General features: G+C 40.9%; 1 protein-coding gene across 1 annotated transcript in view; it reads left to right on the top strand.

Moving 5' to 3' along the window:
• The window catches only part of CFTR (CF transmembrane conductance regulator), a 121,835-nt gene that overhangs the window by 38,942 nt on the left and 64,798 nt on the right, over positions 1-18,095 (top strand). The window contains exons 12-14 of the mRNA XM_075071370.1: positions 11,688-11,782; positions 15,974-16,060; positions 16,965-17,697. Of these exons, the coding sequence (XP_074927471.1) occupies positions 11,688-11,782; positions 15,974-16,060; positions 16,965-17,697 (915 nt within the window). The remainder of the gene's footprint in view (positions 1-11,687; positions 11,783-15,973; positions 16,061-16,964; positions 17,698-18,095) is intronic.

Genomic DNA, 18,095 nt, shown 5'->3' with positions numbered 1-18,095 from the left:
CCCCTGCTTTTAAAAAATCCCATTTCCTGATTGGTCCTCTGGTCAGGTGTTTGGTTCCCTTTGCAGGTAACAGAAACATTAACCCTTAAGCTTCTATTTATGACAACTGCAGTTTAGCATACTGTACTTTGAAGCATCAGTATGCTAAGCCATACACCAGGACTTTCAAAGCACTGTAGCGGTGTCTGCACAATTTAGTTACTGGTGTGCTGTAAATTCACACTCTGGAGTGCTTGCTAACTTGCCAGGTAAATAAGCCCCAAATCTAGCCATCAATTACAGTTAAATGAGATTTTACACCAAATTCATGTTCTCATTGAGACAACACTCTTGGGAAGGAAAAAAGCCATTTCCTGTATTTGATCCAGAGGAGTGGAACAATACAACTTGTTCCAGCTCCAACAAGCAATGTAGATGTGGAATGATCCCTCTCCTTTCTCCATCACGTCCAGACCTCTTAAGAAAGTAGCATGATAGAGTGCACATTTAAGATCCTCACCAGCTTGTTCCAGAAGGAAAGTGAAGTGACTGCTAAATAGAGTCTTTTTCCTCTTTTCCCCCCACCTCCATCACCTAAACACTATTTTATGTCTCAGATCATTTCATTTAAGTAAATAGAATTGTAAGTGCAGAATTTGGCCCTTGGCACCTGCTAGTGCATGGTACTTAATGATTTCAATGGGGACACAAGGTGCTCAGCACTTTGTTGGATTCAGGTCTTTGTTTTAAAAACATAGGTTTGATTTTTCATACAATAACAGAAATTGCTTTGGCATTACTTTGCCTTATTTTAAAAAAGATTTAAAAAATACTGACCCTAATTAATAGGACAGATCAAAATTCAAGTAAAAAATCTCTGTGCATGAACATTTTAAGAAAAAGCCAGTACTACATTTACTCTTCATATCTCTTTTGACTGGCATTTAACCTGTTTTCTAAGAATTTATCATTTATACCCATTTGAGGAATTACTGAAAACGTGTGCGGTAACTTTATCTCAAAAATCATTATGCATAGATGGAAAATGCAAGCAAATAGTTCACATAGCTTTCCAATATTTTAGCCTGTCCAAGAATAAAATGTTCACTGTATAGGATAGCAGGAAATCTTTATTTTGAGGGTGGAGCATTTTGTTTGTTAGATTCTGAATTAGTGCTTATGAAGTAAAAGAAGTTCCATCTTGTAGTACCTGTTGCACAAGTGTTTCTCGATAGAACAAAAGAGTATTTAGATTGTTTCTTTAAAAAAAAAAAAAGTGTTCCTGCTACTTTATTAATATTTGCTGTTTGCATTCCGGAAGAGGACACTTCTATCATAAAACACAGTCCCTATTCTAAAACTCTTGAAAAGCTTGCAGTTAAAGTTATAGAAAAGCAATGAGAAAAAAATTGACTTGACTTTTTATTTTTTCCAGTGAGCTCCCATAACGCCATAAGAATTCAGAACCCTAGAAAAGGACACTATCTATTCTAAAGAACTCTGACTGAATATACTGGCCTGATAATTTGGCAATGTATGTTTGTATAGCGTCTAGCATAACAGGATCCTGGTCCGTGAATGAGGCCCTCAGGTGCTATCATTGTACAAATAAAATAAATAAATAACTTGAGTAGGAATTACACTATTGCAGAATCATGCAAAATACAGGCCAACATTTATTTAGGCTGGTTCTGTACAGATTAAGATAATTTTGTGATAAAATTGGTGCATAAACTAGGGCTAGCGGAGCTTAAGAAAACTGTGCACAGGGCATTGCCTATCAGTATGCCTAAGATATTTGCTTTACTTTTGTATGCTTATGTCAAAATTATTTGTAGTAGTTTGGGGATTGTTTGATAAGATTAAGGTAGTTCAAAGCACCACCATTCATGGAATTAGAACTTAAGTATGTGATTTTTATATTTGATAGTGGGATGTGTCAGGTGAGCTACAGTTGCTCATGGGACCAGTTGCCAGGGTCTTGATTTCCACCTTACTGGGGTATTTGGGGCTTTTTGAAACCTATTAAAATATAAAAACCCAAACCTCAGTTCAGCTTTTAAACTGGGAGTTCCAAATGCTTCCTATGGCCTGATTTCTAAATGACTTTAAATAAGAAGTTTGAGTCAATCAAGAAAAAAGTTTTTCCGGCTAGCATTGTCCTTCCTTAATAGGGGTCTGGTTTCTAGTGCAGGTTGGCCCTGACTCCTCCCAGCACATCCCTCGTAGTGTACTGGGGGATTTATGGAACTGATCACAGCTGGCACAATTTGATGTTTTTAAAAATAATTTTAACTGATAACGTAGATGTTTATTTTTAAGTTTGTATTTTTATCTATTTAAATTTTCATAGTTGCAGGAAATTATGGGGCAGGATCAGGCAATTATTTAATGACAGCAAATGTTGAGATTCAAAAAGATAAAGCTTTGCAAGCATTAAAACACAAACTGTCAACATCCCATGTCAAAATATACAAAGTGAATATCCTTAAATCAAACTCTAATAAGTTCTCAGTCAGCATTTTTCTTACTTTCTGTCTGTAAACTTTGATTATCCTTGATGGGAATATTTTTTTGGTGGGTTTGTGTGTGTACAGTGAAATCGACTTTTAACCACATTTACTGATAAAAATCTAATCCTTCCAAGCAAGAGTAGGCCCTGAAGTGTGCTCTCCCCTACACCAGCATATCTCAAGTGAGGAAGGACATGCCGATTACCTCAGTATTTCCCCTTCCACTTTAGAGAGGACAGCATCAGGGCAATGCTAGTGCAGAATAGTTCTTCTGTGAAATGAGTATAAATGTAACTAGTAGCTTCTTACAGGGGCTCAAAAGGATGTTTTCCTTTAACTAATGAAACAATGATAAATGATTACCAGTTACTTTGAGATTTAAAATTATTTGTGATCCTTTCAGAGCTTACCAGCTAACCAGCCATGAAACAGGTGGCCAGATGAAGATCACTAGTTCTAGTGAAGGCTCACCAAGGAACAGTTGCATCTTGTAGGATGTGGAAGTGTTAGATAACAAGTGTTAGCCTAGTGTAGAAAAGGCGGTGTGCTTTTAACATATGTTAAACTGGTAGAGTTAAAGCCTTAGGACCTTTGAAGTGAGAGTCTCTACATTTAAAGTTCATTAGTTCTTACTTTGGTAAGAAAAATAAAATGAACCTGAGAAAGAGATGGAGTTCTCAGAGTCAAGACAGCAGGAATGTAACCTGTCATTTTCCCTATTAAAAAAACAACAATCAACTTATCACTTTTAAAAAGAGTGTAATAATTCACCAATTCCAGAGCCCATACTGGTCTCACCATCACTCTTCAGTTTTTAGTTTTAAACTATTTGAAAGAGAATGAAGATATTCTTTTTGCCATGATGTCAATCCATTCTGTCTCCATACGGGTGGTCAATGTGTCACCAAAGCCATAATCACAAATTACAACCTTCTTAGCTTCTAAGAGGCTGACACCCTTAAAGTAAATAAACTACCTAGTTTGAGAGCTCTTAGCTGTCCACAAAGATAATGTTTAACAGTGCATACAAACAAAGGCTTTGTTTCATGTGAAATCAAATAATAAAAAGAAAGACAGATCCTACCTTTCATTGGGTTGGGTCACAGAAGATGGAGGCTGATAGAGTATCAGAGTCAGATTCCAAGCCAGAAGGGATCGTTGTGATCATCTAGTCAGCACACTTGCATGAGGAGCATCTTCTCCATTGCTTGTGTGCAATTGGCATGTTTTGTTCCTTGGAGCTTAAAGAAATGCTAGGAGAGAGCACAAACAATCCTGCTAGCCTGTGCACCACATTCCTAAGGGTATGGGATCCACTGACTAGGGTTAAGATTCAGCCACCAGCTGGCTAGTTCATATGCTGCAGTGAGTAGGATGAGCTATACAGGGGTGCAAGTTCAAATTTTAGAGGAACAGCGAAATCCATCCCACCACATATCCTCCTTAATCTTGAGGAAGCCTACTAGCTGGCAGAATTCTTGCAGCAGAGGACACATCTACCAGCATTTCTGCTTCACCTTGCAGAATTTTGCTTGAATACAAATAATCTACAAGTGGGTCATATGCTGCATATTCTGAACAGTTAAGATTACTCGTGGCAGAATACTAGTGCACAAAACATTAGTGTGTCCAGTTCTGGTGTGCACACTTCAAAAAGCATGTTCACAAACTGGAAAGGGTTCAGAAGAGGGCTACAAGAATCAGTCAAAGTCTGGAGGACATGCCTTACAATGAGAGAGTTAGGAAACTATCTGCTTAGATCAGTGGTCCCCAAACGGTGGGACATGCCCCCTTAGGGGAGCATGGAGGAACCTCTGGGAGGGTGCGGTGGGGTCCAGGCCAGCCTCTCTTCCCTGGGCCACTCCTACTCCCAGCTGTGGCCCCAGCTGCTCCTCCCAGCCTCTGGCCCTCTTCCCAGCCCCAGTGGGGCCCAGAACGATTACATTACAGGTAAGGCGGGGGTGCAGCATAAAAAGGTTGGGGACCACTGATTTAGATAAACCAAGAGAAGATGAAAAAGTGGTTTGATCACAATCTACAAGTATCTACATGGGGAAGAGATTTCTAATAGTAGATGGCTCTTTAATCTAGCAAAACAAGCAAAGAAAAAGGCATAAGATGATACAGTAGTTGGAAGATGAAGCTAGACAAATTCAGGATAGAAATAAGACACACATTTTTAACAGTGAGGACAATTAACAATTGAAACAAGCCATCTATGGATGTGGTGGATTTCACTTTTCAGTTTTTAAATCAAGACTGAAAATATCCTTCTAAAAATAAATGCTGTAGCTCAAACAAGCTTTAATCTTGATATAGAATATACTGGGTGAGATTTTATGACCCTCCTGACCTTAAAACCTATCAACTTTAACTTCTTCCACTCCCTTCCCACATTTTATTTTATTTCAGCCTTGTTATATACATTTGCAATTACAGCTTGTTGATTTTGCAGAAGGCACAAAACTGCACATTTCCCCTGGTCATTAAACTATAAGTAGTCTTTAAAATTAAATGGATCTGAACAAACCCCAGATTTTGGGGCTGTTCAACTCCAGAATGAAACCTCACCATTCAGGCTAATGTCTGCTTATCAGCATTTCTGCTATAAACTTAGTAACTAATGATTTTGAATGCTTCAAATTTGTGTGTCCAATTTGGGACATCTTAAAGGGGCCTGATTTTTAGAAAGTCCTGAGCATTTCCCTAGTGAAAATCAGGTCCTTTTAAGGTGTCTCAAATTGGGCACCCAAAGTTACAAGTCACTTAAAAAAATTGCTCTCATATTCAAATAAAAAAGCCTCTTGTGTTCCCTAAGTCCTGCTGCTGTGGCTCATTAGATTTGTATAAAATAATTCACAGAAAGTTCACGATCCAAAAGCAGGAGTTTTGTTTCACAAGAGTTCATGACATTTAGCTGGAGTTTCAGGTCCACCCAAAACTCAAGCAACTGCTGGCAAAACTCACCCATTCCCTAATGAACTTTTCCTTTGGCAGAAGATTTTTAAAGCAGGAAGTGGTGGGTAAGGCTAAGGGAATTAAGTTTGATTCAAGAAGTGACAGAGAAGATAGGACAGCATCCAAGATAGTCTGCTCAGAAACTCATACCTTACACAAGGAAGGAGGGCGGGGAAGACTGACTAGAATACAAAAAGCATTTAACCAAATAATATCAGCATGGAATACTACAAAGTGGAGCTCTCGGATTTATTTTATTGCTAAGCAAGTGTTTTATGCTCAAACTTTCACAGGTTATCACAGCCTTGAGATAAACTTTACGAACTGGGTATATTCCTGTCTTTTGAGTCAGTGTTTCTCCTCACCCACACTTACGAAACAAGATCCTCCCCTTGTTGGAGCAGCTTTCTGCCATGCCACTTGTGCAAAGCTATCCTCAGCTCAGCGAATCCAACCCATAGAGAGCTCACCTGCATATGGGGATCCTCCAATGACCTTCTGAGACCTTCAAGCCATTGGCAAGCAGCTCAAGTTAGGGTAGCCAATTTACACCAGGGAACCAGACTGGTGCAGAATGACCTAGGCTTGAAAGAGTGCACACGTGGCTTAAACCCACTGGAATATATTATTTTATAGCACCCTCCTCCTGTTGGACGGAGATTTACTCTACTGAGTCAGCTTACTCTCTGGGCTAACCCTTGTCTGTCTTTCTGAAGGAATCCAGGGAAACTATTTTCAGCTGGAGCAGTTTCTTTAACTGAGCCTTCTTAACAAACACAGTCCCACCTTCCCCAGACTCTTACTTCAAAGTCTGTGTGAGCACAGCAGTCCCTTCCCCAACCTCTCATACCACTAACTCCCACAGCAAGTTTACCTGGCTCTTGTCTCAGCCCTCCATGGCTCCCCAGTAGTCTCTTCTCTTGTCTATCTGGTTTTCTGAAGCAGTTCCTTTCAGTAGTCGCACCACTGTCAGTACACTGGACACAGCACTCAGGCACTTCCACAGCCCCTTCCCTCCCCCTCATTGCTGCTAAGTAATTCCATTTCTTTCCTCAGCTACAGGGGGTAAGCTAATCAGGCAGCTGGGCCAGCTCCAGGCCCATGACCCCAGAGGAATGTTATCCCTTACTCCTTCCCACCCACTGGTGGCTAGATCCTGCTGAGTTGTGCTGAATAGTCCTTGGCTACAGTGGAGGATCTGGCCTATTGTGTATATTCTCTGCCTAATAAGAGGTGTCATTATAGTTTCAAATCCACTGCAAGCCCATCTGCTTAGAGATGGGCTTCAGTTGCTCAGTTCCAACTGAGATCCAAAAGTTCAGGTGTATTAAATCTGGGAGTTTGTTTGGGCAACATCTCTATTTCTGTGAGATATGAAAGGTTTATCTTCTTGCTGAAAATACAGAAGTCATCATGTGAGTGAGCAAACAGGTGAGGGAGTGTATTTTGCTTGTAACTAAAGAGGAAAATGATTACATTGAGTGGAATAGTGTTCCAGCTCCTTCTTGAAATCCTTTGCTTCTGTTTCAGCTCAAATATACTTACAGATTCCCTAAGGCATTTCACACAATGGGGCCTGCACTATGATCTTTGTAGTTGTTGGGAATGCTCTTGAGATTTGCTGTGCAGAAAACAGCTGGCAGAGAGAAAGAGGAAGACCACTTCCAAGAGAAGGAGAGGGAAGAAGAGAAGGGGAATATATGTGGTGGGGGTGGGGGAGAGAGAGAAGGCAGAGTGTGGAGAAGAGAACACAAAGGAAATTGGGGAGAGTGGATAGAGAAGTGAGAGTATGGGGTATTGGTGAGAATATAGAGAGAGAAGAAGAGAAAGTGAAGAGATCGGGGGCGGGTTAGAGAAGGGGAGAGTGAAAGGAGCAGAAAAGAAGGAAGTGAAGAGTATTAGAGAGAGAAGAAGGAAGTGAAGGTGAACTACAAAGAGCAGACAGTGGAGATGGCTGAGATCTCTGCTCTGTTCTATCATTTGCAGGGTTATTTTATTTTAGGGGGTCCGAATGTTGGCAACCTAAAGTTCAGACTATTCAACCCCTCCTCTCTTAATCACCCACAGATGTAACTGAAGTCACTGGGAACTGCAGGGGCTCTGTACTTCTGAATGATCAGGCTGCAGGTTTATCAATTTGGACAGCCAAAAATGAAAGTATCCAGTAGGAGTGGATACTCCATAATTATTATACGTTTATATGTTGTTCAGCATCAACAGGTTAAATTCATCCCTGGTTTGATTCCACTTTCTTAAGTAAAGTTACACCAAGGATGAATATGGCTCAATACTATATGTTTTTTGCAGTAGCTAATGCATGTTCTAAACAACTAATGTGTGTCACATTTACTTTAATTTTTTGGTTTGCATTTGCCATTGGTAGCTACCTCTAAATGGAAAAGTTGAGTAACTAGGATCAATTTAGACAAAACATGAAATATTCTGCCGACTCCATTGAAATCAGATTAATAAAGCACTTGTTACCTATGACACTCCCAGAGTAGAGCCCCCTGTCTACTCTGTGCTATAATCTACTGTGCTGAAGATTTCTTTGACAGTGTAACACAATAGGTATCTCTGTCGAAAAATCTTTAAAGGCACAATATATTTTGGCAACGGCACAAAATGGTACCATATTATATTTTATGCACAAACAGGATGAAATCCGGACACCATTTAAGTCAATGTTTGTTTTGCCATTAACTTCAGTGGGTATATCTATACTGCACACTGCGCTTGGGCTTTGATTCAGGTTTGAGCCCAAGCCTGCGCTCTGTTCCCACACAAATCTGTCTGACTTGGATCAGCAAACACTCTGGAATCTGGTCCTAGGATCTGCTGGGGAGGTGGGTCAGAGCGCAAGTCCCCCTGGGACTCTGGTCCAAGCACTGTCATTTTGCAGCATGCACACAGCTCAGTATGCACACCTGAGTTAAAAGGTCTGCGTAGTGACGGTTGGATGTGTTAGCACAGCTGTGAGACCTGAGTCTAGCTTGTAAGCCTGTTTACAATGCAGTGTGTACATAGGCGCCGACTGCATGGGTGCTCTAGGGCTGGAGCACCCACGGGGAAAAATTAGCGTGTCTCCGCACCCACTTGCAGCCAAGCTCCCCCCACCTCTTCCCCGCCTCCTCTCTTGAGTGTGCTGCATTCCTGCTTCTCCCCCTCCCTCCCAACACTTCTGCCCACTGCCAAACAACTGTTTGGCAGTGGTCCAGGAGGGAGGGGGAGGAGCTGGGACACAGTGCACTCAAGGGAGGAGGCAGAGAAGAGGTGGGATGGGTTCTTGGGGAAGGGGGTGAAATGGGGGCAAGGTGGAGGCAGAATGGGGGTGGGAAGAGGTAGGGTGGGGGTGGGGACTTGGAAGGGGTGGAGTGGGGGCGAGGCTGGGGGAGCGTGAGCGGGGTTGAGCACCCACCTGCAGGAGCACAAGTCAACATCTATGAGTATGGGTGCTCAAGTGCGGGCTTGGGAACCGTGTGTGTATGTCTACATTGCAATAAAAATCCTGCCGCACCAAGTCTCAGAGCCCAGGTCACTGAACTCGGGCTAATGGTTCTTGGGCAGTGAGGCTAAAAATAGCAGTGTGGATGTTGAGGCTTGGGCTGAATCTCAGGCTCTAAGACTCCTCTGTCTCCACAGCAGAACCCAGAGCCCAGGTTTCAGCACAAGCCTGGACATCTACAGTGCAATTTTTAACCTCGCTGCCTGAGCTCATGACCCCGAGTCAGATGACCCAGTGTGGATGTATCCTGAGTCCGCAAACCTGGGTCTCACAGACCCAGGTTCACAATGCAGTGGGGCCAGACTTTCACCCATAGTGTGCAATGGAAGTTCCAGTAGATGCCACAGTTCTCTGGCTGGTCTCTACTGGAAGAACAGTAGCACTAGGAACCAGTAACTGTATTTTCGAATCTAGCCAGTAGGAACTGGGGGGCGGGGGGATCAGCTCAAATAGCTAGATATATAGATATGCAAATATCTAATGGGATAATGGAGAGACATAAAGGTTTTATCTGTAAGAGCAAGGGATGGATGCAGTATTCATGCGTGGGCAGTGAAGCCCTGACTGAGCTGTGCAGGTCATCTCAAATGAATGCCTATAAAACCTGTATATCGTGGCACCCTAAATACCTAATGCATTATAGATATATTATTTTTGACGCGTTTGGAAATATTTTAAGAATATGTTGGTGCTATTTTTCACATCTCTCTGCCTGTAAACTCAAGTATCCATATTGTTTACAGGAAGTTGACTGTACAGGTCTCCATGAGGGAGGGAAATAATAATACCTCTCTTGTATAGTGCTTTTCATCAGCAGATCTCAGAGTGCTTCACAGGAGGTGATTAGTATCAGTATCCCCATTTTACAGATGGGGGAAGGAGGCACAGGGGGGTGAAGTGACTTGCCCAAGGTCACCCAACAGGGCAACAGTAGAGCTAGGGATAGAATCCAGGTCTCCTGAATCCCAGTCCAGTGCTCTATCCACTAGGCAGCACTGCCTCAACTTCGGAACATTCTATTACCCCAAATAGCTTTTTCCATGTATAAGTATCTTGATTTTTAAGGTCAGATGTTTCCAAATCTTCTATGGTGGGAAGAGAAAGCTATTATTACATTGAAAAACGGGGAGTCTCCCCTTTCCTGAGGTACCAGGCACCCAATTTCTAGGCCGTGCGATGTGGGGCATTTAATCTGTCCCTGAACCAGGACTGAACAGTATTGTTCATTCTATCCCCAAGGCCAGTGTTAAATTTGCAAGGGAGGAAGAAGGAAATACTTTCCTGGCATGTTATTTTATTTATTTATTTTCATGCCTGTTGGAGATGTCTCAGCAGTTTGGAATGTTAGAAATCGTTCAGAGGAGAATGATGAATAGTCACAATCACAAGTAAGGTGATCAAAGGCACATTGTAAAGGGAGAGCTGAGACTCCTGGCACAAAATTAATATCTGGAGGTGGGCTTAAGCCAGAACACTGGATCTAAACAGCCCTTAAATCTGGGGGTTTGAAATCTAGGTCTGAATTTTGGGGAGTAACCCAGTCTATCTTAACAAGGGATAGTTTTTCGGTTGCAAGTGTATGAACTGGAGATTGATTTAATTGATACTGGTTGATTTAATCAGTCAATATAATAAATATTCAGGCTGGTACCACAATGAGACTTATTCTTTCACCTTCTCCTCCCCCTCATTGTCCTCATAAGGAAAAGGTCAAGCCAACTTTTTGAATGAAGAAAAACTTTAAAACAACAACAACTACTACCACAACCACCACTCCAGTCCCACTCATTCAGAATGCAATACGCATCAGCTTTCATGTTTTAGAAATATAAAACAGAAAGAAAATGCAGCATGAAGGTTTCAGTTTTGTACTAAAGAAAAAGCAAAGTCTCCTGGGTCCAGATTCTCCCATGTTTTCCACTCAAGATTCTGGCTATATGTGGCCAGTGGAGAATTCCCCTTGCAGAGGAGAACTTTCCAGTGGTGTAAAGCTAATGGAGGTGGCATCAGCTACTGATGGGTGCAGAGTTCTCCCCAGTGTTGGGCTTCTCAACTGCTCCACCTCTAGAGCCGGACAGCATAGGATCAGGGAGACACAAATAGATCCCTAGTCCTTCCCTCACCCCTGCCAATCATGGGAGGGAATTAATCCCCTGTTTTATATTTGTTGATTTTGTGTTTTTACCACTGACCATTCATCAATTCACTTAAATAAGAGATAGCCCAAGCTATAAAGTTTGGATCCCAAACCCACTGGAAACCTCCCCAAAGACAAGGGCTTTGGGGATCTAGGGTATTGGAACCACTGTGGGTATGAACTTCCCTGAATTTTGCGGTGTTAAGATCCAAAGTTTGGTTCATGATCTTCTCTAACTATAACTGCAAACTCATATTTGTCACTCTTCTTTTGGGTAGGAAATGTACATAAGTGGTTAGAGGTTTAGAATTAGATTATGTAAAAGGTCCATTCTTTACTTCTGGGGATCTAATGTTTAAGACTAATATTTGCTCATAAGATGTGATAAGATTTTGTTGAGCTCTGAGGTAAATAAATGTTTACATTTTAATTACTCATTTTTGAATAAAGAAACAATGAAATGAGCAAACAAATTTGTGTGATCTTACAATTATCTCCATCTAAACTCTGTATGTGCATTTGCTTTTGGTTAATTTGTAATTTGTGTCATTTGAATACGGAAAATAAACATCTAATTTGTAAAATCTTTTAACAGGAGATTTCAAAGTTTCCTGAGAAAGACTATACGGTACTGGGGGAAGGCGGAATCACCCTGAGTGGAGGTCAACGGGCTCGAATCTCACTGGCTAGGTGAATATTTTATCATCTGAATGGCTGACACATCACATTTGGGAAACATAGTTTGAACAGTGTAATTAAATGTGGATCTAATTCTGCCATATAGATATATGTGCATAACTCCAGCGGGAGCTGCGTTTTAACATCAGAGATCAGATTTTTGCCCTATGACAATACAGGCATTTAAAATACATTTATATGTTAATTAATTTAGTTCAGAAATACCCAGAGGTTCAGCAAAACATGAAAGTTTCCATAGTTAACTGAAACTGTCAGTTTAAAGTTCACAGCATGAAATGTTGATTGAGCATCAGAGAAATGCTTGTCACGTGCAAATAGAAATATGAAATATTTCAGCAATTGTCACCAGAGGGTCTCAAAGAGCTTTACACATTAAATAATTGAGAATCATAATGCTCTCAGAAGTTGTCAGATATTGTCTCCATTTTCCAAACAGGGAAACTGAGGCACTGAATGGTTAAAGCCCACATTGTCAAAATAATGTTGACTGATGTTAGATGCCTGGGTTCGGTGAATTTTATGAAAGGTCCAGGGCCTGATGTTCAGAGCTGCTGAGCACCCAAAAGTCTAGTTAAAGTTAATGAGAGTTGTGAGTGGCCAGAACTTCTGATTAAACAGGCCCTATGTTTCTCAGTTTGGCCATTCAAAATTAGTGAATATTTTCAAAAGTTCTATAGCAGCAGACTAATGGACACAGGCAAGCTGATCACACAACACTAGGCTCAGATTCAGTCATATGAGTTAAGTCATAAGTTTACTTTAATCATTCTTTAAATCAATTAAGTTATTTCATCAGTAAGGGAACAAATCAAACAAACAGTTGAAGGCCAGTTGCTAAAAATGCATGAGCATTATAAAAGAAATAACCAGGGAGTTGGACTGTTCTACTGGCATGATACCACCACACAGCTATATCATCTGGGATTGATGATAAAAGCTCTCGCCCCCAAGGAGACCAGGGTGTGTCAGAAGAGGTGTATTTACTTTCTAGAAGCGGATGTACATGGTCTATTCAGTAAACTGTGATACCTGATTTAGAAAGTAAAATTAGCATTTTCTCCAGAGCAGTTCTTCATTAACCTTCTAGCTTCAGGCTAGGTACTGTACTGTAAAAGGCTCTCAGAAGGGAGAGGGAGACAGGTGAAAAACAGTCACAATTACACAGTTATTTAGAATCAATGTAATAAAAGCCATGTCACTGAACCCTAACAGAGCAAAACTGCACAATATAATACTCAAAAGGTAGCAAACAGTTAGAGAGGAGCCTGAGTCAGAGATGTTCAGCTCCAGATCTGGATCTAGACCCATATTTCTCCAAAATGGTTCGATCTGAGGTTCTGGTCTGAAACCACCTGGCACGTAAGAATTCAGTAGTATTTTAGGAAAATCTGCTAGATTTTGTACTAAATTGTGGCTGGCTTTTGCATGTGTGCATAAGAGGGATAGGTGCCGGAAGTGTTCCTCTCCTTCACCCAGAGAGGCAGCCACAACTGCGCTCTCAGCACTCAGAGCGCAAGGCCTGATCCCCGGAAGTGGCTCAAACCACTTCAAAGGAGACAAAGCAAAGACCTTACCTCCTCTCCACACAAGCCAGCAAAGAGATCCCTCATAAGGTGTTGCACAGTGGCTGTGCTTCCTAGGACTTCAGAGTCTCTCATACTGTCCCTAGGACAGTGAAATTATGCATCCCCCTCCCTACACAGGGCTTTGCTTTAAACATTCATTCAATCAAGAGACAACCCTTCCAATAAAATTGTTAAGGAAGAATTTTGTTTTTAAAGATACATATAGTTTGTTTATTTCCCCCCTTATTTAAGACTGATGTCTATTAAATAACAATTAAGGATTAAGCTCAAAGAAATATCATATTTGGTATAATAGAATTAAACCACCCAAACTAGGCAATGCACTCTTTGGGGAAGCTGCAAAGGAATAACCAGGGGATACAAGGTGGGTGAGGTAATCTCTTTTATTGAATCAACTAATTACCTCATGCACCGTGTCTCTCTAATATCCTGGAACCAACATGGTGACAACAACACTGCATACAGGAGAGGGGAAGCAGACAGAATTCTCAGCTGTCCTCTAGAATCTGAGCTTTCCTTAAAAGAAGCCTCTAGCTGGTGTAGTTGTGAAGAAAAACACATTCAAAATATGAAGCAGTGTAACCAAACGCAGTGATGTCTGCCTGTGTTTGCAGAGCCTGAAACAATAGTTCTGACATGTGAACTGCCTCATTCATTTTAGTGGGTGCTAATTCAGATGCCAATGATGATTAGTTAACAATTAGATAACAATGTTGAAATGTAAGGTATACCAATGCTCAAAACACACAAGGCAGAAGCAGGATCATATTATGAAGACATAGACCAGCATTTCTCAAACATTGGGCATACTCCAGTACGTGTAAGGTAAAAGATGCATATATTAAGACATGGAGGCCTTTAGAACACTTGGCAGAGTGTTTTTATATTAATCACTCTAGCTTAATTAAAAATCTTTTACAAGCTATTAAAAATGCTGCTGTTGTTTTCCATGCTGTATCTCTTAATCACACCTTTAGTTTTAAAAACCTCTTCCCAAACCTTGGGCCATGGTTTACTAGCCTCTTTCGTACAATTGTCAAATAAATTATTTTCCTTCTTTTTCTTTTATATATTATTTAAATAATTTTATAATGTGCAAAATGTTTATATAATGCTATAACCAAAAGCTCTGCTATCCATAAAAAAACCCCAATATCTATCTCTCCAGCTTAATCGCAAATTGCGTAACGGACCTGGCAGCCAGTAAAAAAAAAGCAAAAGCCTCACAAACACAACACCCTAAATTTTTAAACTATCTTTTCTGCTTCTGCCTTAAAGCAAAAAAAACTTGCTTCAAACCAGTTTGTCCTAACCAAATAACAAAACTATAGTGTTTAACATCTACCAATCAAGTGTTAACATGCAAGAGTCTTTGTCCAAAAGTGTATAAAAGCCTTGTAAAATTTGTATAAAACAAAGTCTTTTGCACCAAGGTATAGGGCTCTCCTTTCTTCTGCAAAATAAAACATCTTTTCCTTATCCCTGTCAAGCTGTTATTAGCTCTCAACTAAGCAGACCCAATATTTCGGTAACAAGACAAAGACCTGCTCCTTCTCCCATTGACGTCAATGGCAAAACTCTTGTTCACTTTAGTGGGGGCAGGGTTGGGCCCCAGTTCAGGATCATTACAGTCTAAAATTCTGACCCTGCAAATACTTAGGCACTGTTGAACATCAAACATGTGAGTAGTCCTCCTGATGTTAAGTTGCTGTTTTCAGGATTGGGACCTACGATTCTCATATAGGAACTTGCAGTCCATTTACTATAAAGTACTTTGCAAGACTGAGCTCTATGGTCCCATAATTCTGTAAGCCTTCTGCACTGGACCACCCAGAGGATTCAGGGGGCCTGCGGTCTTCGGCAGCGGGGGCCTCCGCCGCTGAATTGCCGCCGAAGACCTGGCACTTCGATGGCGGGTCCCGGGGCGGAAGGACACCCCGCTGCGGGTCTTCGGGGCACTTTGGCAGTGGGTCCTGGAGCGGAAGGACCCCCCGCCACTGAACTGCTGCTGAAGACCCAGAGCGGAAGAAGCTCCGGGGGCCCAGGCCCCGTGAGAGTTTTCTGGGGCCCCTGGAGTGAGTGAAGGACCCTGCTCCAGGGGCCCCAAAAAACTCTCGTGGGGGCCTGGGACATATTGCCTCACTTGCCCCCCACCCGTCGGGTGGCCCTGCTTCTACAGAGAAAGAGCTTGATATCAGTGGACTTTGAAACAGGTCCATAATTCCTGTTAAACTGAGCAAGCATCCTACACACACACTGCTTGCAAGAGCAGGCCTTAAACAGGTCTTTAAAAGACCCAAACTAAAAGACACAGTAAAGGTGGTTGTGCAGTTTATTTTGTTTACATGGAATTTCATGAAAAATTACTTTACTATGCAAAATACCCTGCTACAAGGAAAGGCCTTATTAAAAGGTGAATTATAAACCTATTTAATTCTGAACACTGATTCGCTGTAAATAAGCAGTCTAGAGTTTTATGTCTATTAGTTACAGATCTTATGAGATTCAGTTTTAAAAGCATGCTTTTTAAATTAAACTTAATTTGAACTGGTAGACAGTAGTGAAAGCTAATTTCATTTCCATTTCCTCTGTTTAGAGCAGTGTACAAAGATGCTGATTTGTATCTCCTGGATTCTCCTTTTGGCTATTTAGATATTTTAACAGAAAAAGAAATATTTGAAAGGTACTGTATTTTTTCCAAGGTTTGTTTCTGGGAGTTCTGTCAAGCAGCACAATGCACAGCACAAATCCAAGAAAGAAAACACTCCTTCCTCTATTTATCACATAATTTGTATTAATATGCCCAAAATATAGAAGTGGTCAAAATGATACATATTTTTTAGGAATGATTTTGGATGCTGTATCCAAAGCTACGTGACAATACATCACCTTTTGGCTAGCAGGCATCGTATACTCATTAAACCTGCCCATACAGTAATTGGACATATTGTAACTCCTATAGTTTTATTCATCCTCAGATAGAGTTATATATTCTGTCTCTCAGATAACACATACAATATTATAGTGAATGTGTGCATGCATGACAAGTGCTTGTGGCATATTATCTTTAATAGTTTAAAATAGTCATCAACTGTTTCATGGGTGTTGGTGTTTATAGACAACAGTATTTTGTTCTTTTTTGTATAAACCCCAACAGGCTGGTCACACAAAAGGACCCACTGACCAGCTGGACAGACGAGATTGACAGCAGACTGGGCAAGCACACATGTACCTAAAGGACCCCCCCATAGGTCAATTATACAATAATTCCCTGCTCTCCATGAAGTTTCCCAGTCACATCTGTGTGGTGTATGAAAGTTTTGCATGGCTGTGAGTGGGGAACTTACAAGCAGCTCAGCTGTGCCACCATTACATTAAGCCTAACTAGAGGCCAGCGTCCATTCTTCTGCTTACCCCCCTGGCACTCCACATAAACACTAATTGTGTGTTCCACCCACTTCTCTGCCATAAAGAAACAAATGGAGTAAGAGTGGAAGTGATGAAAGTAATATGAAAGCATGGAGAGGAAATATTGAATGAATGCCCTGGTTTTAAAATGCATATAATTCTTTTGCTTTTTTTTGTAGCTGTGTTTGCAAGTTGATGGCAAATAAAACTAGAATCCTGGTGACTTCAAAACTGGAACATTTAAGGACAGCAGACAAAATACTAATTTTACATGAAGGGACCAGCTATTTCTATGGAACATTTTCTGAACTTCAGGCTCAGCGGCCTGACTTCAGCTCAAAGCTGATGGGATTTGATTCTTTTGATCAGTTCAGTCCAGAGAGAAGAAACTCAATTCTGAATGAAGCTCTTCGACGGTTTTCCATTGATGGAGATGGAGTAGGTTCCCGAAATGAATCCAAGAAGCAATCTTTTAAACAAACTACTGATTTCAATGAAAAAAGAAAGAACTCTATCATTATTAATCCACTTAATGCTAGCAGAAAGTTTTCGATAATACAGAAAGCCCCAGCACAGGCCAATGGGATAGAAGAAGGTTATAGTGAACCACCAGAAAGAAGGTTGTCTCTGGTGCCTGATTCTGAACAGGGTGAGGCCATTCTGCCTCGGAGCAATTTACTAACCACAGGGCCCCTATTCCATGGACAGAGGAGGCAGTCTGTGCTGAACTTGATGACCCGCACCTCAATTAACCAGGCACAAAGCTTTTACAAAAAGGGGAGTACATCTGTACGTAAAATGTCGATGATCCCCCAGTCTAACCTTTCTTCCGAGAGAGACATCTATGCTAGGCGCTTGTCTAAAGACAGTGTCTTGGAAATAAGTGATGAGATTAATGAAGAAGATTTGAAGGTATGTGCTGATTTGTACTGCCCTTCTTTTTAGATGGAATACTTTGCTGATAGCTTTGAGCACTAGTCTTTCTATGTTTTCCACCTTCCTTGTAATGCATTATGTGGTACTGCTCTGTAGAGTGTCCTTTATTTTTTAATCTCAAATACCAGTTTAAAATTTAGTTAAAGAATTACTCTAGGAGGACTCTTTTGTTGCCATATCACTGCATCAGACCCTCAAGAGTAACTCCTGTCTACTTTTCAGATTTTATAACAAGTCATGTACAATTTTTGAAAACCATCTCTTCCCTTACAGTTACCACCTTGTAAGAGTAATTATGTGGAAATCAAATTTGAAATTAAATTTGAAACTAAAGTTTGTGTGGTTTTTAAACTAAGAATCAAGAATAGACATTT

The sequence above is a fragment of the Chelonoidis abingdonii genome, chromosome 1 (assembly GCF_003597395.2).
Source record: "Chelonoidis abingdonii isolate Lonesome George chromosome 1, CheloAbing_2.0, whole genome shotgun sequence".
Taxonomy (NCBI): domain Eukaryota; kingdom Metazoa; phylum Chordata; order Testudines; family Testudinidae; genus Chelonoidis; species Chelonoidis abingdonii.
The sequence above is the reverse complement of the archived record's forward strand: the minus strand, read 5'-3'. Positions and strand labels throughout refer to the sequence as shown.